We start from the raw sequence: 26,744 nt of genomic DNA on the forward strand, positions 1-26,744 counted from the left end.
CCAATGTTCATAAAGTATTTCCTTTTGTTTCAGTGGTTGTGCGTGATATGTCAAAATGTAACATTTGAAAAACACCATATTGCGTGTCGTCATGCCCAAGAAAAACACAGCCACTTTATGTATCAGTGCAGGAGATGTAGACGACTATTCATCCGAAGATCATATAAGCACCAACAATGTTTTAAATGTTAGAACAGAAGACTTTGAATTAATGGACCCTGATGGTGGAAGAGAAGGGGCAGTAGATAAATTAATTAAATGGAAGAGAGATGCCCTGCCAAGATAATTAAAAGTGTAGAACCAGAATATCTTAGAAATATAAGATTGTTACAAAAAGAATACGGCCCAACAATGGTTGGTATAAATGAGGAAAGTGAAGAATCAGGAATAGATGATGAAATTACAAGTATGTTGAAGACTCCAATTACACCAATAGTAACCCAGACAGGAAAGTAGTAAGCAAAAGTTTTTAAAATGGAATTAGAAGATGTAAGTGAGGAGGAGTTTGATTTCTCCGAAGGGACTCCATGTCAAGATGAGATAGATCCAAGGTTAAATAGAAGTAAGACTGATAAGAAGAAAGAAACTGGAAGTGAAACATTCTCGAGTGATTCATAGTCTACATGTAGTACATCAAGTGAAAGTAGCAGTGACGATACGTCAGAAACGTCAGAAAGTTCAAAGTCGGGAGTAAGTGACAGTGGAAGTTTAAGGATTAAGAAGAAGAAAAGATCATGGTCAAAATTCAAACTCTATGACTCATCCGAGAGTGAAAGTGAAAGTGAAGGGGATTATCCCAGTAATATTAAGAAGAAGAAACAAAGTGTAAAAGAAAGTAGTGATAGGAGGGTAGTGCAGAAAGGGACTGAAAAAGGAGCAAAAAGAAGCCATGAAATTGAGAGTAACGAGCAGAGAGAGAAAATCATAAAGAGGAAGAAAGAGAATGTTAATGACAAAACTGACAGAGAAAGTACAAAATGCAAAGATGAAGAACGTGTTATTAAAACAAACAAGAATGTGGCAGCACAAGGCAAAGATAAATATGGAAACCGAAAGAGTGTCCACAGTAATCAGAATTCTAAAACAGAAAAGAGTGAAAGGTGTGAAAAGAGGAAAGAGAATAAAAGTGACACTGATAGAAATGACAAGTCCAAAAGTGGAGAAAAAGTTCCCAATAGTGCAAAAGTTAGTAAAGGCAAAGAGGTTGAATACAAGGTCAGGGACTTAGAAAAAGCAGAAAATAGTGAACCAAAGAGTTTAAATACGGACAAAGATAAGATTAGGAAAAAGGAAGATAGAGATAACAAAATCGAACATATAAAAAGCAATGGAAGTTCAAAATCATCAAAGCTGACATCAGAAAAGAACACTGGGAATCATCCGGAAAGTAGTAAGTCCGATAAAGCACAGACAAAGGGTTGTACAGAGAATAGTAAGGAGAATGATGATAATACTGAAAAGAAAAACTACACTAATGAGAATAAGAAAAGGCAGGAGGATCAAGAGAATAGGGAAGGAGAAAATTCACAGAGGAAAGATAAAAGTAATAAGTGTAACGGGACAAACAGTGAAAGAAAAATTACGAAAGTGCTGCCAGACAAACAAAAGGAAAGAAATACCGAGAATAAAAACGGAAGTGAAACGTACAGCAAAAGATTCGAAGGAAGAAAAGAAAAGTCAAAACAAGTGCTGAGATATGTAATACTGTAAGTGCAACATCGATGGTTAAAAAGAAAGATGAACAAAAAGAGAGAAGTAAAAGTGAATTAAATAGAGAAAAAGAAGTTACAGTAAAACTTGTGAGTAATGTCCCTGCAAGTGAAGCTGATAGTAGTGAAATTGGTACAAAGTGCAAAAGCAATGAAGGGATAAGTGACTCAGGTTTGGGAGAAAAGACACAAGATGAGAAACACAATGATAGTGAATGTGGCCAGAATGATAAAGGAAAAGTGAGAAATGAAAAGTCAGAGTCAAATATAAACTAAAGAGTGTAGTGTGCGCATTGAAAGATAAAGCTCAATGCTATCAGTTTTAAAAAGAGAAGTTGTTTGAGAAACAGAATGTAAGTGATCCAGAAGATAATCCTAAGAGCAATTCAGTGAAAGTTGTAAATGAAAAAGGTGACGCTTCAGAAGAAAAAGAAATAGCGAGTGATACTAAGGAGTCCCATGAAAATGACATTGATAATCAAAATGAAAGTGGAGTTACTAATGATACAGACCAGACCGATGAGTGCACGAGCACTGATTCTATCCTGGACGATAAATCAATAATTCCCGAAATGCAAAAGACCCAGAAAGAAAGGACCATCCTTAATATTGGAGGGCAAAGGTTTGAGACCTCTCGTGTGACATTACAACAAGACCCTAACTCCTTGCTGGCCAAACTTGTTGGACCGGATGGAATGACGCCAATATATGGCAACCAATACTTTATTGACAGGGACCCTGCTCATTTCCGATTCATATTAAATTTCCTACGAAATGGAGCCTGTGACCTTAGAACTTTACCACATGATGTTCGTTATCTCTACGAAATGTATTATGAGGCATGTTATTATCGCCTTCCAGGTCTAGTGAACGCAACAATCGCGAAGATAGAGGAGTGTAGTGTGGTTGGTGCAAACGTTATGCCAATGAAGGCTTATAAATTGAGACGCTAGGAATTGACCTATTTGGGAGTATAAATTAAATGTTGGTTGGGATTGAAACTTTTGGTAAAACTGATGAAAGTGTTAGGATATTAATTCATACATAGAGAGACTTGATAGTGTTAAAATATGCAGCATAATTAAAAATGATTATAAACATTGTATTGGTATATGTTGTGCTAGATATCTGTTGTTGAATTGTTCTTGATTTCCCGAATAGTTAATGTTAAAGTTGACAGTTTTCACTTTTATAAAAGCATTTAATATATAAGCTGAACTGAACTTGTTCAAATTTTGAATCTTACAAAGTTTAAGTAAAGGATGACATTTACTTATTATCAACATTACAGGTATATGTTTTGTCCGTTTAGGTATACTGCTGAGATACTGATTTTGTATGAATGTTCTTCTGTATAGTTATATCATGCAAGTTTAGTTATCACTTTATAATATCACTGTCGTTACTATATATTGCAATTAACATGTAGTTTAGAGTTGCTGGTGTCTTTAGTCATTCCGACAGTAATAGTTAGTATAACATATATTGTACTGTTCATTGGGGTTAGGTCTTAGTATATATATTTCTGTCAATCAAAACCTTGAGTCTGCATATTTTTGGAGACCAAAATTTTTATGGAGGGGGGCAATGTAACGGCCCAGTGTCTTGATTGTCTCCACATTTATTTGATATCATGAAATTTTGAAGTTCTCTATTTTAATTCACCAATTATCAGTTAAGAATAGATAAAGACTTAGTTGTATCATTGTTCTGATTCACAGAATCGGGCTCTACATTTATATCATAAGGAATTAGCACATTTTCTTATCTGTGGTACGATGTTAATCTTACCCCACCCACTCGGTTTTCCATGTGTTTTAAATGTTCATTCCGATGTTATTACGAAAAGTAAATGTATATTCATTTTAACATCGTGTGTTTTGATGACCATTTGAACTGTTTTTTCATGTTTACAGATTTATTTGTAGCTGTGCACCTGTATATTGGACTCGTATATTTGAACTTGTTTATCGCTTGAAATCGCCAATAACTGTTCTGAGATACGATACTCGTTAGTTCTTTTAAAAGTTACTAAAATGTCTAAATACTTATGAAATCAATAATATGTGTTCAATACTTTAAATACCTATCAAAGTTTTCATATGACATCGTGTTGTGTGTCCGTAATTCGTGAAGAAGTGTGAAATTTCCATTTACTACTGTGTTTTGTCCGCCATTGCTGTGTTTAAATCTGGTGGCGCGTGCGAGATGTGACGAAATCTCACATATAAAAGGTCAAGTGGCGCGAAATTCAATTGGTGTATTGTAAACACCCAGGCTGGCGGTCCGCTCACCAACTGGTATAAATACCATAGACAAGTAGTCTATACCGTCGTTTACCATCATATACCAACCATGTCACAAGAAGAGGTAGAGTCTTACCGTTATTGGTATTAAACAAATAAACGACTAAGTGGCGTAATGTTATAAATATATAAGTTCCTTATAGGAATCTCTATCTCCAGTGTTTATACCGTGTATAGTGTTTCTGGATCTATCATATTAGATCTACAAGTGCCTAATAATTATTATACCAACCGAAAAAGTGCCAAAGTGTGGTAAATCCATTTGTTTAGTGTTAAACCTAATTATTTACGAGAATTAATCAGATGAAGATGTTGCATACCAATTATACCAATTATACCAAGTAGAGTTATACCAATTATACCATCTATACCAATAATACCAACTGGTATATAGTTATGCTATACCAATAGCCCGGATACCTTTGTAAACCTTAGCATTATACCCTGTTATAGATCTAGTGTACAGCGCGTAATTTTTAGTGTCTAATTTGTACAGTGTGCGACATAAGTATTTACCGGAGTTTATCTAATATAATTCGGACACTATCGTTGCTGAATGATTGATGAACCTAATTTAAAGTGGTGTAAAAGAGTATTCCCAAAAGTGATCTGTTTCAATGAGTGCCTTTCAATTTATATGAATATAAATTGGAATAGTGGAACTTTCATCTGTGTTTAAGTAGTTTAAACAAACTGTAAAGACGTGTAGTGATTAAACCAAGGTGCACAGCAAGAATATTGTGAACTGATATATAAATATATATACTAACATTTATTACTAATGTCATTTATGAATTACTGAGTTGAATATTGCATGTCATGTTATTTATAATAGTTTGCACTGTTAACATGGTTAATAAAAGTTCTGCTTAAGTTAATATCACCTCCGTTATATCTTATAAAGTTAACTGAATCTATCCATAATCTATGTTTGCCACCAGCCGGGCCCAGGCGAACTCGTGTAGCACCTCTTATAGAGCCACCTCGTAACCGCTCGACTAAGGGGTTCGCTACAAATATCACTGAATATGTCTGGTCTTTCTTCCGTTCATCCATTTACACAATATTCTGATGAAAATTCTATTTTGTTTTTGTTTGTTTGTTTACAACCACATTGGGGGATAGCTGACAAAATACACTGCTTTATGTATTCGCTCATGAGTTTCATGGTATGCACGTTAATAACCGTTTACTAAACATGCGGAATAAATAAACGTTTTTAACAAAGCTGCTCGAGATGTTGAATGTAAAAAAATAACTTCCCTTTTAATCGTTACAAATTTTTGTATTTCTCGCGACATATTCATCACTGTTATTAAGCAAAACTTCAAATGTTTCAAAGATAATATAAATTTCATATAGGCTATTAGAATATATTGCTTCTTAACTCTGACTTTACAGAGGTGAGCGGTGGTCTAGACTAATGGTTTAAGTGCCGGCCGCTCAACCCGGGGTAGTCAGTTTGAGTCCCTCGGGGTCACGACCACGCCTTCTCATATGGCGCCAGTACTTGTTTTTCAAGGAAGTGGACTCGAGAGTGGTTCAAATAAGCTAGAAGCTTTCATCACAATCGAGATAAAATAAAATTAGCATAACCTAACTCTACCATCTTTTTTGAACGAGAATCAAGCATTTGTATTTCAAAAGAATGATAGAGAAATAGTTCAGTAAAATATAATATCTAAAACAATCGCCTTCTTATATATTTACAGACTCCCAATTACTACTCAATTAACGCAACGTCGCGCTAATATTAGAAACGTCAACGTTCGAAAAGTAACGGTTATATTTAGATGACGTCGTGAACGTCGTTGGCAATTTTGAATTTATAGTGTGGCAGCGAAAGGGTTAATTACATTTCCAGATAATTGGTCAAACAAGTTGCAATTTATATCAATTCAAGAACTTTAGCCAGATTGAGCCAAAAGATCTAAAAAGAGATTTTTGAATAGTTATTTCAAAATCGGTATGTCTTCCATCCAAGTCAATCGCTACATGTATAATTGTATATAATAGTTGCAATTTATTATTATAATGTAAGCTTTTTGTAGACCCGTTTAGTATGCTCATTCTAGCATAAAACCGCTGTTATTGTCACTTTTCTGGGGTGTTTTAACAGGAGAGAAAGGTTTTCGCGCTCACGTGCTGTTATAACACCTTTTTATATAAGCGCGTTCGGTGGCAAAGCGTAAACGTATTACGGCCCCAAAACGGATATTTCAAAAGGAAATGACGTCAGTGTGAAAAAACAACGTAGACTTTACCGCACATTTCGTGGAAATTTAATGACGTTGAGGGACAATATATTCATTTACTTGGTTTTTACGCGTTTTGTGCTAGAATAGCGTTAGCGCATGTTCTTTTCTTGTTATAACATCTTCAGAATCCCTCGGGAATCTTTGGTACCAGAGCCCGTAGGGCGAGAGTACCAACCAATCCCTCGGGATTCTGCAGATGTTATAACACGAAAAAACATGCGTTATCCCTAGAACATAACTGAGACTGAAAGATCTGTGAAGTACATGCAGTAAAGACAACACATTCGACTGTTTTATAATTTTGCTTAGAAACCGATTGTAAGATGTCAAAAGTTCTAAATCACAAAGTCAGTTCCAACAAATCTCAATTAATATTTCATTAGCAGTTAAATGCTAGTTTGTTCGTTTATAATCTTATTTATAGTTGCTACCGGTAACCCATATGGGGGACAATTAATAATATTAATTGCAGGATGGTGCAAAACGAATACAGAAAATGTCCATTCTAAAAATAAGATTTGGGGGCAAATCGTAGCACATTGGAAAACTCGGAAAACATAAAAGAACTTGTAGTTAGATTATCTTTTTACATGTATATATTCGTTCCTATATTTATATATACATACAAAATAGAAAGAACATAACTTTGTATAATTTAAACGCGTTATATAATTATTAGTTCTTTTATGCTGCGATTTCCGGATTTTCCAAACTTTCAAATAGAAAATATTAAGGTTTTAACGATCAAATTTCCTTACTAAACACTAGTGTGTTCTATTTCTCTTTATATATGTGGTAAAATAATATATTCTTGTCCTGTTATTTATGAAAAATAAATTGATTGCTAAACATAATATTATATTAACGCTTTATAACACTTATAATGAGTTCGGGATATTCCAAAGTGCTACAATTTCGAATAGAAAATACGCTATTTTGACGATCAGATTACCTTACTAAATGTCAATATTTACTAATTCCTTTTACATATCTCGTAGCATAAATGTTCCTCTTTAGAAACATAAAATAAATTAATTGCTTTAAAAATAAGTCTAAACCGTTTTATGAGTTCAAGGTTTTTTCTAAAATATGCTACTAATTCACATAGAAAAATACGCTATCATATTAAATTTCCTTCTATTTTTGAATATATAGGCTTACGACTATTTTATGACCGGAAAATAGCCGTAAAATTTCCAGGCTTTCCTGGCAGTACACTTTTCCTCCGCGCAGTCGCGAAGTAAACTGTGCTGTACTTCCTTTTCCGGTTCACATTTCACAAGAAAAATGGTAATATGTGCAAGTAGCGTTAGAAATCGTAAAGAATCACATTGTTTACAATACTTTCAGCATAATCTCGGTTGCATTTAGTGATTCTGTTTTTATTCTTTATTAGCATTATCTTTTTATTGCATTATTGAACTAATTTCATCGAATTTGGCACATAGTTTGTTAGGGAAAGACGCAGAAAAAAATCGTTCGAAAAAACTGTACACATTTGGGATTCCCTTTTAATTTATGGTAGATACTTCTTTTAAATATTTTCGTCGGTCTGTACACGCATAGGTGTATTGGAATTTGAGTAATTGGTTAGTCGTACATGACTAGTCTGAAATTCCATCATAATTTACATTCCTCTACTTATATGTCGTTTGTTTTCGTTATTCGCACGACGATCATGTCTGGAAAGTCTTGTCGATTATTTTTGTTATTTATTTGCAATTGATGAATTATTCAAAATTTTAAGAGTTAGGTCCATGTTTTGGAGAAGAAAGTTCGAACATCACCAAATCATAGAAAGAAAGAATTGTTTTACATGAAAATTAAACAGCATATAAAACATTTATATTATTCTACAAAACCATTGTTAGTTTACTCATATATGTATTGAATTTCGGAAAGGGACTTGATGAAAGGGCCTCTCTTCTGGACAGTTCAATGCCTTAAAAAACTCACCATTTTTAAAGTGGAATTATACGCATTTCTCAAGCAAAAATCCAGCTGAAATAGATGTCTGTGTAAAAAGGGTGGGGGAAATTGTAGCTTTCAAACCACTATACGAAACTCTTCCTGTTGCCAGTACGAAATAATAACTTTCCAAATATGACTTTTCTTATTTTGACTGGGGCAGTCTTTTTAAGAAAAGTCAAACTGCGCGCAGGAGTTGCTTCCCTTCAACTTCAGAAATCTCTACCTAAATGTAAGGGAGATCACTACTCAGAAGACTGAAGAAAAGAACTATTATTTTATTAGTCCGATTTCTTTATTTCTAAAGAATCAACTTTAAATACTTATGCGGCATTGTCGTTAATTTAACACATTTAAATGCACAGCAACCGAAAATTGCTTTTATAAAACATTCACCAAAAACTCACTGTGTGCGATTAGATGCGCATAATGTCACTTTAAAAAGATGTTACATGTCTTCATTTTGATACATTTGCAACAAAGTACAAGTGCTTAAACTTTACATAAGTAGGTTAAACATCGCTTTGTAATTATTATTATATCTAACAAAAGTGGTATGTTTTCCCTCACAGACTTGGCTCCAACTTTGGAGCCACTGGCGCAAACTTTTTCTGATTGGTGAAATTGTTGGCGCAAAGTGAAACTGACTCAGACGAAACCCTGAATCTGTCTACTCTAGGTACATAATCTTATCTTCTATAGAAAACTCTTCAGGTCTTTAGATTGAAAAAGTTGAAAATGTTTTGTTTAAATAATCCTGTGTTCCATGTTACATATTAAGTCTTAAAGATGACGTAGGCATTTATACTCTCCATTTAATTATGTTATAGGCCGATGTAGAAGCCATAAAGAAGAAGAGAACTTTCAGAAAGTATGCCTACAGAGGTGTTGACCTCGACCAGCTGCTTGATATGACCAGGTAAATTAACATTTTGTTAATGTAATAGAAATAATTAGCTATATAACGCATGTTGTTTGGCTTGCCTAGCAAAATTGCTTTTCAGTGTTCAGGAAAGTTTCAGTATCACTGGTTGAATCTAGTAAGAATTCAGATGGATATTAGAATTCTGCTAAAAAAGAAGTCTTTGAAAAATTTTATTATTTGAAATGTCAAACACATTATTGTAATAGATGCTTGGAAGTACTGGAAATTTATATAAGTACAGTGAAACACCGCTCGCTCGAGCATCGATGACTCGAGCACCCGGGCTCGCTCGAGCAATTCATGTGGTCCCGGACGATTTCCTTCTATTTTCTATGTGAAATTACCATGGCTGTGTCGAGCATCGATAACTCGATTGCTCGAGCATGACACCTGGTCCCTGTGTATTAATTTACTCTTTGTTGCTTATGGCAAACTCGAGCAGAGGTGTCAAAATTTTTCACACCTTGGCGGCCAGAATGTATCGGTTAATTTAAAATTTTCGCATGCTGTGAGAGTTGCATGGTCTATTCCCCGACTATCTTAAATGTATGTTTGTCGGTATATTTGACCTGATAATGAGATCAATTATTGACGAAAGGTGGAAGAAAATTTTTACTGATCAAAATTGTTATTAATTATTACTTTTTTCTGCGGGATCGAGGGGATAATTATGAGGTCTTGATATTTTAATCAACAGTTGTTTGCACGCAAATAAAGGAAATAAGGCAGCCTTTTCATAAAATTGAGACAATAATTATGAGATCTTAATTTGGAGAAGAAAATTGCGAATTCGATTTCAGTATTTAAAATTAAAAAAAAAAAAAACATGAAAATAAAATGTCTTAGCTGTTTCTTCACATGTGCCATTTACAATCTATCATAAATAACGTTTGCAATATGTTTTTGTGAAAACGTCACGAGTGCTTTATGATTACGCATCACCGTTTCCTCTGCAAATGGTCTCGATGACAATTGGTAAAACAAACCTCAATTTTCTTCGTATGTTGGTCAATGTTTGGGTCGCTCGAAACCATGGATAACTCGAGCATTTTGCTCATCCCCTTGCGACCTCGAGCGAGCGGTGTTTCACTGTAAGTCAAAACTAATACTGTGTCATGATACTGGTATATAACCAGGGATGCACCAATGCCTTTTATATTTTCTCAAAGGAAAGTGTTTAATTGTCCGATTTTTTGACAAATTCCCCCATCTTGATTTACAGTGAGCAATTGACAGAATTATTCACATGCCGCATTAGACGTCGCTTCCAGCGTGGATTGAAGAGAAAACCTCTGGCCCTCATCAAGAGACTGAGGAAAGCAAAAAAGGAGGCACCACCATTGGAGAAACCAGAGGTTTGTAACAATATCTTAATTGTTTGCAAGTCAGACAATTAGTTTTGCAACCCCAGCCTCTTTGAGATAAAAGAAATGTGCTTAGTGTAGGTGGTTCTACCCAGGTGCCCGCTCGTGATGAAATTATGCACGTAGGGGCACCTGGGGTCTTCCTCCACCATTAAAGCTGGAAAGTCGCCATATGACCTAAAAATTGTGTCGGTGCGACGTTAAACCCAACAAATAAAAAATGTGCTTAGTACAAATGTCGAAGCTGTATTAAGTGGGACTTGCTCTGAATTTATGCTAAGGAGGGACTATTGTTTTTTTGTCCACAGATTTCAGAAGTACAGTTCGTGTACACAGATCTTGACAAGTTCTTTAATTTGATTCTAGTCCTTGAAAACTCACTGAAAGTACTGAAAACCATAACAAGCTGGGGGGAAAATCTGTGAAATTTATACCTTTTGAGTCCTACCAAGATTTGCCGTTTGACATACTGGTGCCAGTTGCTGCTTGTACAATGAGGAAACTCACTCAGCTCACTCTTAGCACTCTCAAGGAGTATCTGCTGATGGTCAGTTCTGAGTAGTTCTCTCATGCATGTCACATGTGTATTACATCTCGCTTGTTATGAATAGATGTCAATCACGCCGCGCGCCGACTGACACGTGGTTATCATCAGTATGTAATATAGATGATTGATTAACAATGCAGAGTCAGATTATCGTGTTTGTACCTCTTGTTAATTAGCGGTAACAGCTTATGCTGTTTTGTGTAATATGTGTTGTTGATTTAAAGTAATTATTTTATGTGCTTGATTCGATTAAATTAGACGCTCGGCCGTTATGCATATTTATTATCTTTGCCGAGGTATTTTGCTAGAGCAAAATAAAATATAAATGTTTTAAGTAATCAGATATTATAAGTATGGAATAGTTCTGGTGAAAAGATGAAATTTAAAACGAGTATTTTATCAAGAATTTTTAATGTTTGCTTTCCTTTTTTCATATTTGTCACACGTTTTCGCGATCATGATTTTCGGACTTTTTTATCCTTTCTTACAAGATTTTCTAGTACAACTGAAATAAAAAGCCAACAAAAGTATGCATTTAATAATAATATGATGACTCTTGCAAAAGCAACTCTTATTTTAAAGCATTTTTTGTGAATAAAAGCATGTGACCTTTAAGGTACTTCCACAAATTGAAATTAGAAATTCATGTGAAAAATCAGAATCCTCGAAACAGCTTTCGAAATGCAAGGACACAAAAAATATATGATAAAAGTTGAAACGATATATCTGTAGGTAAACTTGCGAGCATGAAAGCTACGCTGAACCCTATCTCCACAGTGCTTTGGATGAAAATGAGTGAACATTTTTGGTGCAAAATTTCGGTATCGTATGCAACCTAAATTGCTATAAAATATTTATTTTCAAATCAAAGAAATGCCAAAATAGTGCACACGAGCGTTACTTTTCAAGAAAATGTCGTTAAACATTCTAATGCGCAAAACACGTGCACAGTTTTTCTAAAATATTTCGCCGCCATGTTTATTTCAAGGAATTAAATATATATGATTGTTCTTTTACCTGAGATTTCCATACTGAAATATATATGCCTCCTTATTCATGGTTAGAGATATCCTTTTAGTACAGTTACGCACTGCCCGATCTCCTTAATCTGTTACCGATCCTTTACATTTAAAGAATAAACGCAATGTGTAATGATAGTTTTTCGCTTTACACACCACCTTTGGACAAGAAAGGCGTTTCACTTAAAATGTGTAAGCATCCGCTGGCAAAATATTATTGAAAGATCGGAACTTTTTCTAAAATAAAGTTCAATTTCAATCATTTTCAAAAACTGGAAATATTGCACATTGTGTTGAATACATAAATAAAACAAAAATCCCCAAAATAAACCGTTTTAGAACTTTTCAGGGAACTATACGTTTCAGCTGAACAACGCATTTCAGGATGACACAAAACTGGTTTCTCTTTGTAAACAGTGTCAAAGTTCACCTGAGGGACATTGCTGAAAAGTAAAAGTGCTTACTTGTTTCAGTTTTACATCCTGTAGAAAACGATCAACTTTCAACTTTAAATGTATATATGTTCTAAAATTATTCCAATATCAAAAACCATCCGATCTTTTCCGTGAGAAATAAAACGAAGCAAAGTTAACTATTTGTTTACACTTTAACCATGTGAAATTAAAGGCATGTACTATCACGAGACTCCCGTGCATTTTGAACCTCGTGGTAAATAAACTGAATTTATGGTGCCTCAGCTGTGCCAGTTTTTTTGTTAATTTCAGAGAACATACAATAAAGAAGTGTTTATGAGATTATGCATATGTACGAATATCTACTAGTCTAATTTATATTAACGATGATAGAAAACAAGTGTGCACTCGGCAATAGCAAGTCTATTATTTTCAGGTGTATACTGAACACTGATCCCAATGTTCGTAATTTTCAGATAAAGAAGTCGTTGTCCTTGGTTTTGTAGACAGTCTTAGTACTGGACCGCTGCTTCCGCTGTTAACACCGCAGTGACTACTAATGTAAAGTCAGTGTCCATTTCTATGCCGGAATTTCAATACATATTTATTGTAGGGATAATACACGCTTTTTGTGTGTGTATTAACGTCTGCAGAAGCCCGCGGGATTGTTTGTGACCGTGACCGAAGGTCGCTATTCTTGCATAAAAATATATTTCACGACGATTTATGTATTGTTTTCATATATGTATTGACTTCATGATTCCGGTACATTTTTACTTACCATTCCAGTTGTTCTTGGAAACGGTAAACATGTTTTAAATATCCGACTCCAGGGCCCGGAAATAAACATCACTATCAAAAGCACATCCTGAAGGTTTTTAAGCGATTTTTTCTCTCTCATTATTACAATATAAAATTACCTATAATTTTTCATATCAGTTCATAATTTGGTGGACTCGATCACAACTTCAAGAATAATATTTTTACATTCGAGTTATATTGGAGTACGGATGAGTACGAACGTAGTGTCATGTTTCCAAGCTGTTTATATAATTTCTTCGAGAAATTAGATAAAACATGCTGACTGATACTTAACAAAATCATAAATATAATACCTAAAAACAAAGAATCGTACAGGTAAACACGCAATTCTTTAAATTTTGGATCGTTGCAAAATCTTGTTCACATTGTCTGAGACTTCTCTTACAATTTTAGCAGTATGGTACACCATACATAGAAAAATCATTGTCCGCACATTGCACTACTTTTATGTATGCTGAAAATAGCAATATGTACAGATTTATTTTCGTTTTAATACATAAGGTGGTCAGATTTGAAAACAGATTTTGTACTAAGTTTAGTTCTATTCGGTAAGACAATTCTCCTATGCACTAATTGATACTTTGAACTAACTTTTGCCATTCGTGAATTTTTAATAAAGTATTTTGAAAGGATTTATAAATCTAACCAAAAATTTGGAAAAATACAGGTAAAATATCTTCTTTGTTTATTTCCAAATTTTAGTTTTACTTTTTATACAGCTACTTTTACTTCAGATCTTGCAAACTGAGCTGTTTTTGTACTCTGTAAAAGCTGCATTTGAAAGCTTTTTTTCACTATATTTTCACACCTCAAATGAAGGTCACTCTAAATTCAAGATGGCGGAAGTACCTTAAATATTCAATGATTTGAGCATTTCAACTCTCCCCACCCACCTTGTTACAATGATAAGTGAACATTAGTGCAAGTCCATCTATTGCTAAGTGACAGTGTGTATAGTTGCTAAAAGTTGCAAGAATTTGTAATAAAAACATAGTTTAAAGTGTTTATTATGCATAATTGTAAATTCCCCCCTGAGTGAAAAAATCCCCCAAAACTGCTCGTCGAGCGCTATTTTCTTCCCCCAATGACAGGCTGGGGCCTCTTCCCCCAGTCGTAAAAAAACCCCTGCCAGCATGAGACAGTGTCATGTGCAAGAATTACTTCCCTTTGTTGTTACTATAAATAGCTTATATTGTAGCTTTTTTGTTACTAGTCATATGGAAAAATCAAGACCACTTTTCTGTAGTACAACATGCATGTTACATCCAATTTTGAGGTGTATTATGACCTATCTCTACTGGTAATGATTTTTGTGTGGACTTAGATTTTTGTCCTTTTGACAGCTTGCGGGCTCGACATGTTGCCTGTGGGCATCTTGTTAATTAGAAAATGTCGGATGGTTATGATAATTAGAATTGGTTCAATACTTAATATATTTTGTGTGTAGTCTCCCAGTTGTGCTGGTCAAACCTATTTTCTGAGCCATTTAAAAAGTTTTTTATATGTACAGTAAGATTTGTTGATAATTTCTTTCTTTTGCACAAAGCAGAACTTCGCTTACTAGTCTAAAAGAGTATTATAACAGTATCGTGTACCAACAGCCTGTCTTTACTCAACTTTCTGTCAGTACTTTACACTGATTTGATGAAAATTATAAATTTTGTTTTATTGCACAATGATGACAACCCATGTACCACGCTGAGTCGTCCTTGGATGATAAGCAACTCACCGAATCACATTTTCTGAGTGCAGTATACCTTACCTGTAAAACAGATTTTTAAATTAAAATCAGGACAGTAATTTCTTTGTTGACTGCCATGATGAGACTATAACCCAGCTCTCTGAAAGTCTTGAAGGAGGCCCTGAAGGAGTGTTATATCTGAGCGGCAGTTTTTGTAGTTCTAACAATTCTTTTTCTGTTAACATAGACTTGTAAAAATTAAGACAGTTATTTCTTTGTTCACTAGCATGATGAGACTATAACCCAGCTCTCTGAAAGTCTCGAATGAGGCCCTGAAGGAGTGTTATATCTGATCAGTGATTTCTTCAGCTCTGAACATTTTTAGCTCTCCAGAGTGTGCTCAATGTGATACGATCACTCAACATCCATCTGTCAACATTTTCTAAAGTCAGAATCTCCTCTGATGCCTTTAGTTGAATATTGATGAAACTTGGCCTCGAAGTTCCTTGGGTGGTGGTCCTTGAAAACTCTCTGTATTATGATTTACCTGTTGACATTTTGGTTGTACAATGATGAAACTCACTCAGCTCACTCATAGCACTCTAAGGGAGTGTCTGCTGATAGTTTGTTCTGAGTACTGTTGTGTAGCATTTTACATGCATATTACATCTCACTTGTTATTAATTAGAAAATGTGGATTATTATGGTAATTGAAATTGGTTCAGTGCTTAATATACTTTGTGTGTGGTTGGTCGCCCAGTTGCTCTGGCACATATTATCTGAGCCATTTCAAAAGTTTTTTAGCTCGACTATTCGAAGAATAAGTAGAGCTATCCTACTCACCACGGCATCGGCGTCGGCGTCACACCTTGGTTAAGTTTTTCGTACCAGTCCACATTTTGACAAAGTCTTTTGAGATAAAGCTTTGAAACTTTCAACTCTTGTTTACCATCATCATGGCCAGTTAGAGGCAAGAGCACATAACTCCATCAAGGATTTTGGCTGAATTATGGCCCCTTTTGACTTAGAAATCATGGTTAAGTTTTTCGTACCAGTTCATATTTTGACAAAGTCTTTTAAGATAAAGCTTTGAAACTTTCAACACTTGTTTACCATCATCATGGCCAGTTATTGGCAAGAGCACATAACTCCATCAAGGATTTTGGCTGAATTATGGCCCCTTTTGACTTAGAAATCATGGTTAAGTTTTTCGTACCAGTTCATATTTTGACAAAGTCTTTTAAGATAAAGCTTTGAAACTTTCAACACTTGTTTACCATCACCATAGCTAGTTATAGGCAAGAGTACATAACTCCATCAAGGATTTTGGCTGAATTATGACCCCTTTCGACTTAGAAGTCTGGGTTAATATTTCGTACCAGTTCATATTTTGACAAAGTCTTTTGAGATGAAGCTTTGAAACTTTCAACACCTGTTTACCATCACCATGTCCAGGTATAGGCAAGAGTACATAACTCCATCAAGGATTTTGGCTGAATTATGGCCCCTTTTGACTTAGAAATCTTGGTTAAGTTTTTCGTACCAGTTTATATTTTTTGTAAAGTGTTTGACATATGGCTTTGAAACTTTTATCACTTGTTTAGTATAATAGTCTCTATCTGTAGGAAAGAGAAAATAACTCTGTCGTCTATTTTGGCTGAATTATGGCCCTTTTTGGACTTTGAAATTGGTTCTGTTTTCATACAAGTCCATGTTTTGTCAAAACTATTTGACATATGGCTTTTAAACTTTGAACACTTGTTTATCATTATGATTTCCATCTGTAGGCAAGAGTACATAACTATTTTGACTGAATTATGGCCCTTTTTGGACTTTGAAATTGCCTCATATATTGCCATTTAGTGCAAGACTTATCGAAATCATAGTAATACAGGAACATTGTTGGTCTAATCTATTTATTTCTTTTGTCTGAATATCAGTAGAAATATTTTGACCCCATTCTTCAATCAATTCTTCGAATAGTCGAGCGCACTGTCATCAGACAGCTCTCTTGTTTATATGTACAGTAAGATTTGTTGATCATTTCCTTCTTCTACATAAGACAGATCTTCCCTTTAGTCTAAAACTAGTAAAAGAGAAGTGATGACAGTATCTTGTACCAATAGCCTGTCTTCACTCAACTTTCTGTCAGTGCTTTACACTGATTTGAGGAAATTTATATATTTTGTTTTATTGCACAATGATGACAACCCATGTACCACGCTGAATCATTCTTGGATGATAACCAACTCACCGAATCACTTTTTCTGAGTGCATTATACATTTGAAACGGATTGTTAATAGATATGCATATATAAGTGAGCTGTTGCTATAGAAATGGTATATAATTATATAAGATCCTGTTAAGACGGAGATAAAAGGAACATGCTTAGTAGAACTGTCGAAGTTGTATTTAACGGACTTATAAAGTGAATTCTGAAATAACGCTAAGAAAGGGCCCCTATTAAATGCTGGTTGATTGTTACTTTAAGGAATAAAAGAATGTTCACTGCACAATGATGACAACCCATGTACCACGCTGAACCAACATGGATGAAAACTATCTCACCGAATCACCTCTGAGTGCAGTAAAGTTAATGGGATTTGTATTAAGTAGAATTTCAGCAAGGGTGAATAACTGGGTGTCGTCATTTTACTGTAGTATTTATAACGTGTAGTGATAAGACAGGAAGAATGTTATTAGTTCACTGATGATGAGACTATAACCCAGCTCTCTGAAAGTCCCGAAGGAGGCCCGGAAAGAGTGTTATATCTGAGCGCCAGTTCTAACTGTAGTTTCTAGTGATTTCATTGCCTTTCAAGCAGGCTTGTAAAAATCAGGACGGTACCGGTAACTTCTTTGTTCACTGCCATGATGAGACTATAACCCAGCTCTCTGAATGGCTCGAAGGAGGCCCTGAAGGATTGTTATATCTGAGCAGCAGTTTTTGTGGTAGTTCCTGTAAAACAGACTTGTAAAAATCAGGACAGTAATTTCTCTGTTCATTGCCATGATGAGATTTATAACCCAGCTCTCTGAAAGTCTCGAAGGAGGCCCTGAAGGAGTGTTATGTCTGAGCGGCAGTTCTTGTAGTTCTAGTGATTTCTTTGTAAAACAGACTTGTAAAAATTAGGTCAGTAATTTATCTCTGTTCACTGCCATGATGAGACTATAACCCAGCTCTCTGAAAGTCTCGAGGGAGGCCCTGATGGAGTGTTATATCTGAGCAGCAGTTCTTGTGGTAGTTCTAGCAATTTCTTTGTAAAACAGACTTGTAAAAATCAGGCCAGTAATTTCTCTGTTCACTGCCATGATGAGACTATAACCCAGCTCTCTGAAAGTCTTGAAGAAGGCCCTGAAGGAGTGTTATATCAGAGCAGATTTCTTCTGCTCTGAAAATTTTCAGCTCATCAGAACAAAGTGTGCCCAATGTGATCACCCAATATCAGTTTGTCAGCACTTCTTCATTCAACATCTCATATGATGCCTTAGTTGGAAATTGATGAAACTTGGCCTGGATGTTCCTTGGTTGTTTGAAGGCTTGGGTTATTATAATTTACCTGTTTACATTTTGGCTGTACAATGATGAAACTCACTCAGCTCACTCATAGAACTCTAAGGGAGTATTTGCTGATTGTTTACTCTGAGTACTGTGTAATGTAATAAAATACCTGTTGTAACAACAAAGCTTTTTAGATAGTTAACACCTCTCCCTAAGTGCTGGTTGATTGTTATTGTTACTTTAAAGAAAAGGGCCCTCCGTTGTCGAGTGGTTACGGTCGCTGACTTGTAATCACTTGCCCCTCATTGATGTAGGTTCGAGCCTCACTCGGGGCGTTGAATTCTTCATGTGAGGAAGCCATCCAGCTGGCTTACAGAAAGTCTGTGGTTCTACCCAGGTGCCCACTCATGATGAAATAATGTACGGAGGGGCACCTGGGGTCTTCCTCCACCATCAAAGCTGGAAAGTGGCCATATGACCTAGCATCGTGTCGGTGCGACATTAAACCCAACACACACACACACACTTTAAGGAATAAAAGAATGTTCACTGCACAGTGATGACAACCCATGTACCACGCTGAACCAACATGGATGAAAACCAACTCACCGAATCACCTTTCTCTGAGTGCAGTGTAGCCTTAAGTTAATGGGATACATGTATATTAAGTAGAATTTCAACAAGGGTGAATAGCTGGGTGTCATTATTTTACTGTAGTATTTATAAATTGTAGTGATAGGACTGGAAGAATGTTACTGGGTTCAAAGTTCACTGCCATGTTGAGACTATATCCCAGCTCTGCGAAAGTTTTGAAGGAGGTCCTGAAGGAGTGTTATAACTGAGCGGCAGTACTTGCGGTGGATTTTAGTGGTTTCTTTGTCTATAAAGCATGCTTGTAAAAATTGGGACAATAATTTCTATGTTCACTGCAATGATGAGACTATAACCCAGCTCTCTGAAAGTCTCAAAGGAGGCCCTGAAGGAGTGTTATATCTGAGCAGTGATTTCCTCTGCTCTGAAAATTTTCAGCTCACCAGAAAAAAGAGTGCTCAATGTGAGCAGATGTGATTACCCAACATCAGTTTGTCAGCATTTTCTTCATTCAACATCTCATATGATGCCTTTAGTTGGAAATTGATGAAACTTGGCCTGGATGTTACTTGGGTGTTTGAAGGCTTGGGTTATTATGATTAACCTGTTGACATTTTGGCTGTACAATGATGAAACTCACTCAGCTCACTCATAGGACTCTAAGGGAGTATTTGCTGATTGTTTACTCTGAGTACTGTGTAATGTAATAAAATACCTGTTGTAACAACAAAGCTTTTTAGATGGTTAACACCTCTCCCTAAGTGCTGGTTGATTGTTATTGTTACTTTAAAGAAAAGGGCCCTCCGTTGTCGAGTGGTTACGGTCGCTGACTTGAAATCACTTGCCCCTCGTCGATGTGGGTTCAAGCCTCACTCGTGGCATTGAATTCTTCATGTGAGGAAGCTATCCAGCTGGCATACGGAAGGTCGGTGGTTCTACCCAGGTGCCTGCTCGTGATGAAATAATGCATGGAGGGGCACCTGGGATCTTCCTCAACGATCAAAGCTGGAAAGTCGCCATATGACCTAGCATTGTGTTGGTGCGACATTAAACCCAACACACACACACACTTTAAAGAATAAAAGAATGTTCACTGCACAATGATGACAACCCATGTACCACGCTGAACCAACATGGATGAAAACCAACTCACCGAATCACCTTTCTCTGAGTGCAGTGTAGCCACAAGTTAATGGGATGTGTATTAAGTAGAATTTCAGCAAGGGTGAATAAATGGGTGTCATTATTTTACTGTCGTATTTATAAATTGTAGTGATAAGACAAGAAGAATGTTATTCGGTTCAAAGTTCACTGCTATGTTGAGACTGTATCCCAGCTCTGCGAAAGTTTTGAAGGAGGCCCTGAAGGAGTGATATAACTGAGCTGCAGTACTTACAATGGTTTTTAGTGATTTCTTTGTCTATAAAGCATGCTTGTAAAAATTGGGACAATAATTTCTATGTTCACTGCAATGATGAGACTATAACCCAGCTCTCTGAAAGTCTCAAAGGAGGCCCTGAAGGAGTGTTATATCTGAGCAGTGATTTCTGCTCTGAACATTTTTAGCTCACCAGAACAAAGTGTGCTCAATGTGAGCAGTTGAAAATTGATGAAACTTGGCCTGAATGTTCCTTAGGTGTTTGATTGTTTGGGTAATTATAATTTACCTGTTGACATTTTGGCTGTACAATGATGAAACTCACTCAGCTCACTCATAGAACTCTAAGGGAGTATTTGCTGATTGTTTACTCTGAGTACATTTCTTTTGCTTGTCACAATGCATATTACATCTGATGCTAAAAAGTCTTGACTAGAACATGTAAATGGCTATGGTAGTCTATCAAGAGTCATTTTGATTATAAAGCTCTCCAGCAATATCTAAATTTTTGGCAAGAAACAGTAATTAAAAGACATATTAGTCCAAATTAATATTTGAAGGAATGTCGATGGTTCATCTAAATTTTTGGCAAGAAACAGTAATTGAAAGACATATTAGTCCAAATTAATATTTGAAGGAATGTTGATGGTTCAACCCAGATGTCCATCAGTGCCTGAAATAATGCCTGGAGTGGAACTTACGGTCTTAGCTTGAAAGATTACCATATGACATATTTTAAATTGTCGATGTGATTACAACCTGGCAAAAACATATTTGAATATGTGAACAGTTACTTGTCTGTGTAAACATAAAGTGTACATGTGTATAAACTCGGCTCATTTAAACCATTTTCTGAAGGAGAGGTAATGCCAGGGTTCGCACAGGTTTGAAAAGTACTTAAAAATGAAGGGCAGTCTTGGAAAGTCCTTGAAAACAAAATTTGTCTTGAAAATTGCCCAAAGACCTTGAAAAGTACTTGAATTTCTTATTTTCTCCTATGCTAGACAATTAAAATCTCCCTGAAAGTCAAAAGTAAATCTTTTAGAATAAAATCGGCAAGTTTCGAGCAATGGGCAGAGCTACGAAAATGCCGTAATAAAAAAGGTCGAATGTGTTCGGGACGAAAGCGAAGTTTGGGTATGAATGTTTCGTATTTTCTGTTAGCGTTATCTCCCCTGACTTAAATGGCGTCAATTCGTCACGGTAATCTGTCTAAGTATTATTTATAAATAAGTCCTTGAAAACTATAAGACTAGTGCTTGAAAAGTCCTTGAATTTGACTTGGCCTTGTCTGTATGAACCCTGAATGCTGATGGACATTTTTCAGAATATTCTTGTTGCTAGGACAACCTTATCTTTGTTAAGTTTTCCTTTGAGGATTTGAACCATTTTGGATGCAGTGTATTCTGGTTCTTTACACATTGTTTTTCTAAACTATTATATTTATTTATTTATTCCTAGTTTCGGATTATGTATTTCCAGGTTGTCAAGACACATTTGAGAAACATGGTGATCGTTCCAGAGATGATTGGCAGCATTGTAGGTGTCTACAATGGAAAAACTTTCAACCAGGTGGAAATCAAGGTATAAACATAATTTCTTTCAGAATTTTGATAAATGCTGCTTAGGTAAGGCCTTAAAAGATAAACTGTTTGTTCAGGGTGAGGTCTCCAAAATTTATTGGTAGTTTTTGTATGCCTACACAGGTAAGCAGGACATATTATAATCTGATAGCTAAAATTGTTCACTTGAGCAGTTCTTATCCAGTGTTCATTATAATGAACGTATGTCATAATGCTTATGAGCATAATATCTCGCCCAGGGTTGAAAACCAGCTGAATTTCCTGGTGACTCGAGTTGTGACCTTTGAATAACTAAAAAAAAATTAAAATTTACAGTCTACTCTCTAATTCAGTAGTCCTTATCCAGTTTTCACCAAACTTGGTGACAGTTTTTATGGACATAATATCCCGATTTTGATCGTCTTAAGTAGCTGTGAAGTTATGGCCCTTAGATTACCAAGAACTGCAAAAATTGACATTGTTTGGGCTAACTGAAATATAGTTCTTATCCATTGTTCACCGAACTTGGTCACAATGTTTATAGGCATAATATCTCAGCTAGATTCAGTAATTTGGGGAGCATCAAAAAGTTTTTCTGATGTTAGGCCCTTTAATTACTCAAAATTGTAAAAGTTGGCAGGGTCCTTTCTCTCAGTTGATCAGTTTTTATCTAGTCTTCCCCAAAGTTGATCACAGTGGTTATGGGCATAATATATGAGTCAAGTTTTCAGATTGTGTCTTCAGTGAATTAAATGTAAGCAGTAAACACCTTGTAGTAATAGATACTGTGAATGTATAGAAATTGATATATAGTTCTGAAGTATTTGAGTAAGGTGGAAACCTGCTGCTGCCTGCGATGATGACAGATGATCCCAGCTCTCTGAATGTCTCCAAGGAGATGGTGAAGGAGTGTTCTTGTCTGAGTGGCAGTATCAGTCAGGTTTTATCTAGAGTCAGTATCAATTCATGAATTATTTCATTTAACTGCACGATGATGACAACCCATGTACCACGCTGAACCATTCATGGATGATAACCAACACCGAATCACTTTTTCTGAGTGCAGTTAAATTTAATGTGTGGAGTTTAGCAATAGGTGCATTCTTTGTGAGTTACATCATTCTCATCATAGTTCACAATCCAGGCAAGCAAATACACATAGCAGCATTCCCGCTGATAAGTCTCACCCGCCGAGTTTTTATAACATTTTTTTGCTGCTATATCTTGCTGCAACATTAGCAACAACAAAAAATGTTATAAAATAAAAACTCGGCGGGTAATACTTATTTAGAATGAACAGTATCGGACTCGAATAAAAATGAAAAATTGCCCGATGAAAGTCAGTCCGCAACTGGTCATTTTGTAAATATTAATAAACAAGCAGCTTACGAGTCTTTCGTTTACAATGGAGACCAAATAATTGTGTAGTGGATGCCAGCTGACCTCTTAATTATTCAACAACTTGTTGAAAAAACGTCCAAAATCGTTGTTTTTACACTCGCACATGTTGACAATTATCGGAAAGTGTCAAAGATGTAACTGCGTCGTCAGTTGGCTGAATACTATCACGTCTAGTTTTACAAATTATTTGATTCGCTGTCACAGTTCTCGCGAAAATCTCACAAGTACCTGGAGTAGGCGGAGCTTAAATTATGCTATCGGCATGTAAATTCAACTACTTCTTGACATGTAGCAAATTGTCAACAGTGTGTATTGGGGTAATTTGCATGTACGGATCAAAAATAATGCCTGGTTACTTGAATTTTGGCTCTTTATCAACGAACAACCTATTTTCTGTCAGATTTTTTACGCGTGCATTGTACCCGTGGAATTTCAAAACTTGCGTGCAAGTGACTTTTTATGCATGAGTTACGCGGATTTTTGCGTGAATGGGAATGCTGCATAGTGACAACTTCAGAAGTCATTTCAGTGTGTTATGATGTAAGCTGGATTGGCAAAATAAATATACATTTTGGTTCTGTCATTTTTGCTTATTTATTGGACAGTCTTTTTTACTGTTGGATATTCATGTTGTTGTCCATCTTAAGTTAATTTGCAAAATAATTTGATATATATTTCTTACTCTGGTTTTATTCTTGCTCTAGATCAGAAACATTATATATATATATATATATATATATATATATATATATATATATATATATATATATATATTTTATTTGAACTTGCTATAAAATCAGTCCACCTTTATTGGAGTGACTACTTGGTATGTTGTTTTCAAAAGTGAGTTATTACTGGGCCAAAGCTGTAAATTGTACTAAGTAAATAATTCAAATACCTGGAGCAACAATAAAGATTCATAATAAATGAGTACTAGTTGATTGTTGATTCTTGGAATACATGTTTTACTGCACAATGATGACAACCCATGTACCACGCTGAACCAACATGGATGAAAACCAACTCACCGAATCACCTTTCTCTGAGTGCAGTATAGCCTAAGGTTTATGAAACGCAAACGTATTTTAAGACGAAATACAGCAACTGTAGATTTAGTTTGAAGTATTTGTGATGAAAGGATGGAGATGATTATGTTTGCATTTACTGCTTTGATGAGACTGTAACCCAGCTCTGCTAATTCCTCAGAGGAAACCTTGAATGAGTATTATAACTGAGTTGCAGTTTGTGCAATTTGTTGTCTGTTGAACATAGACTTGTCAAAAAAAATATCAAAACAGTAACTTTTATGTACTCTGCCATGATGAGACTATAACCCAGCTCTCTGAAAGTCTCGAAGGACGCCCTGAAGGAGTGTTATATCTGAGCGGCAGTTCTTGCCGTAGTTCTAGCGATTTCTATGGCTGTAAAACTTGACTTGTTAAAATAAGGACATTAATTTCTGTGTTCACTGCCATGATGAGACTATAACCCAGCTCTCTGAAAGCCTCGCAGGAGGCCCTGAAGGAGTGTTATATCTGAGCGGCAGTTCTTGCCGTAGTTCTAGCAATTTCTATGGCTGTAAAACTTGACTTGTTAAAATAAGGACATTAATTTCTGTGTTCACTGCCAAGATGAGACTATAACCCAGCTATTTGAAAGCCTCGCAGGAGGCCATGAAGGAGTGTTATATCTGAGCGGCAGTTCTTGCCGTAGTTCTAGCAATTTCTTTACCTGTAAAACTGGCTTGTAAAAATAAGGACAATAATTTCTGTGTTCACTGCCATGATGAGACTATAACCCAGCTCTCTGAAAGCCTCGCAGGGGGCCATGAAGGAGTGTTATATCTGAGCGGCAGTTCTTGCCGTAGTTCTAGCAATTTCTTTGCCTGTAAAACTGACTTGTAAAAATAAGGACAATAATTTCTGTGTTCACTGCCATGATGAGACTATAACCCAGCTCTCTGAAAGCCTCACAGTAGGCCATGAAGGAGTGTTATATCTGAGCGGCAGTTCTTGCCGTAGTTCTAGCAATTTCTTTGCCTGTAAAACAGACTTGTAAAAGTAAGTACAGTAATTTCTGTTTGCACTGCCATGATGAGACTATAACCCAGCTCTCTGAAAGCCTCGCAGTAGGCCATGAAGGAGTGTTATATCTGAGCGGCAGTTCTTATGGTAGTAGTTGTTATTAATTTGCCTGTTAAACAGATTTGCAAAGATTAGGACAGTAATTTCATCACAACAGCAACATTAGGTACCAGTTTTATAGTAACTTACTTCTCTACATATTACCAGTATTCACAGAACTGACTTAGTATGGGGTTAGACAGCTTTTGTTTTGGGACTCCTAATATCCTGGTCACTTTGAAGAGATCACCACCTAAAGCTCTGCTTATGGTACTCCATATTGTTTTATATTATCTGCCATACATGCCCCATGTATCAATCTTCTCTTCAGACCTCTGGATGCAATAGGTTTTATTATGCCCAACGGCATCTACTGATGTGGGAGGCATATAGCGATTGTCCTGTCCGTTCATTCGTCCATACGAGGTTAACCAAATGGGACCGTTTCGTCTAGCATCAATACCTCTTACAAGGATGAATTGATACTAATGCAGATGTAACCTGTGACCATTCCTCATCTTCAGACATCACCTGACCTCAGTTTGACCTTGAACTTGACCTTGTTTTGGACTTGGGTTGCTTTGTATCGACAAGGATGCCACTGGGGGCATCAAGCGTTTATTGAATGCAGCTTCTTGTTTGTAGTGAGCAACTAGTATAATGCTAGATTTTGCAGGAGATGCTTACAGATTACTGCAGAGGGGCGTTCTACATGTTTAAAATCTAAATTCTTAAAAACTAAATTCATCTGATTCACATTGATGATAATTTATTAAAACTTTCACATGGATTTTTATTTACAGCCTGAGATGATTGGCCACTATTTGGGAGAGTTCAGTATCACATACAAACCTGTCAAGCACGGTCGACCCGGTATTGGTGCCACCCACTCGTCAAGATTTATTCCACTGAAATAAACTGTCATTGCCCGAGTGTGTAAATAAAGAGAAAAAACAACAGCAGTTTTACTTTTCTTAGAATAGATTATTTGCTGGTAGAGGGCTGTGAATTCCTCACCTATCACCTCTGAACATTGGTTGTAGCCTTGAGCATATGTGTGTCGTACAGTATTGGAAGTAAAGGATATATATAGTAAACTCCAACCTTGTATTTTGAAGCATTTTACACACTTTAACCTTTCAAACTGTTGACTCTTCTCCAGTAAACTGCCAAC

General features: G+C 35.9%; 2 protein-coding genes across 2 annotated transcripts; both read left to right on the forward strand.

Moving 5' to 3' along the window:
- Positions 1–258: 258 nt before the first annotated feature.
- Positions 259–1,710, forward strand: LOC128558893 (axoneme-associated protein mst101(2)-like). Its single transcript, XM_053549164.1, has 2 exons — positions 259–455; positions 630–1,710. The coding sequence occupies exons 1-2, from the start codon at positions 259–261 to the stop codon at positions 1,708–1,710; spliced, it is 1,278 nt and encodes a 425-aa protein (XP_053405139.1).
- Positions 1,711–7,493: 5,783 nt separating this feature from the next.
- LOC123566295 (40S ribosomal protein S15-like) lies at positions 7,494–26,529 on the forward strand. Its single transcript, XM_045360250.2, has 5 exons — positions 7,494–7,563; positions 9,072–9,160; positions 10,389–10,521; positions 21,967–22,068; positions 26,374–26,529. Exons 1-5 carry the CDS (start codon positions 7,561–7,563, stop codon positions 26,485–26,487), a joined length of 441 nt encoding a protein of 146 aa, XP_045216185.1. The 5' UTR covers positions 7,494–7,560; the 3' UTR covers positions 26,488–26,529.
- The last annotated feature ends 215 nt before the right edge of the window (positions 26,530–26,744 follow it).

The sequence above is a fragment of the Mercenaria mercenaria genome, chromosome 8 (assembly GCF_021730395.1).
Source record: "Mercenaria mercenaria strain notata chromosome 8, MADL_Memer_1, whole genome shotgun sequence".
Lineage (NCBI taxonomy): Eukaryota > Metazoa > Mollusca > Bivalvia > Venerida > Veneridae > Mercenaria > Mercenaria mercenaria.

What these genes read in the sequence shown, in the direction of transcription:
- LOC128558893 (XM_053549164.1), top strand. Translation starts at nt 259, where the DNA reads ATGGAAGAGAGATGCCCTGCCAAGATAATTAAAAGTGTAGAACCAGAA. An exon ending in GTAACCCAGACAGGAAAGTA is followed by an intron (nt 456 to 629) that starts GTAAGCAAAAGT and finishes GTCTACATGTAG; the next exon opens with TACATCAAGTGAAAGTAGCA.
- LOC123566295 (XM_045360250.2), top strand. An exon ending in CAGCTGCTTGATATGACCAG is followed by an intron (nt 9,161 to 10,388) that starts GTAAATTAACAT and finishes CTTGATTTACAG; the next exon opens with TGAGCAATTGACAGAATTAT. An exon ending in TCAACCAGGTGGAAATCAAG is followed by an intron (nt 22,069 to 26,373) that starts GTATAAACATAA and finishes TTTTATTTACAG; the next exon opens with CCTGAGATGATTGGCCACTA.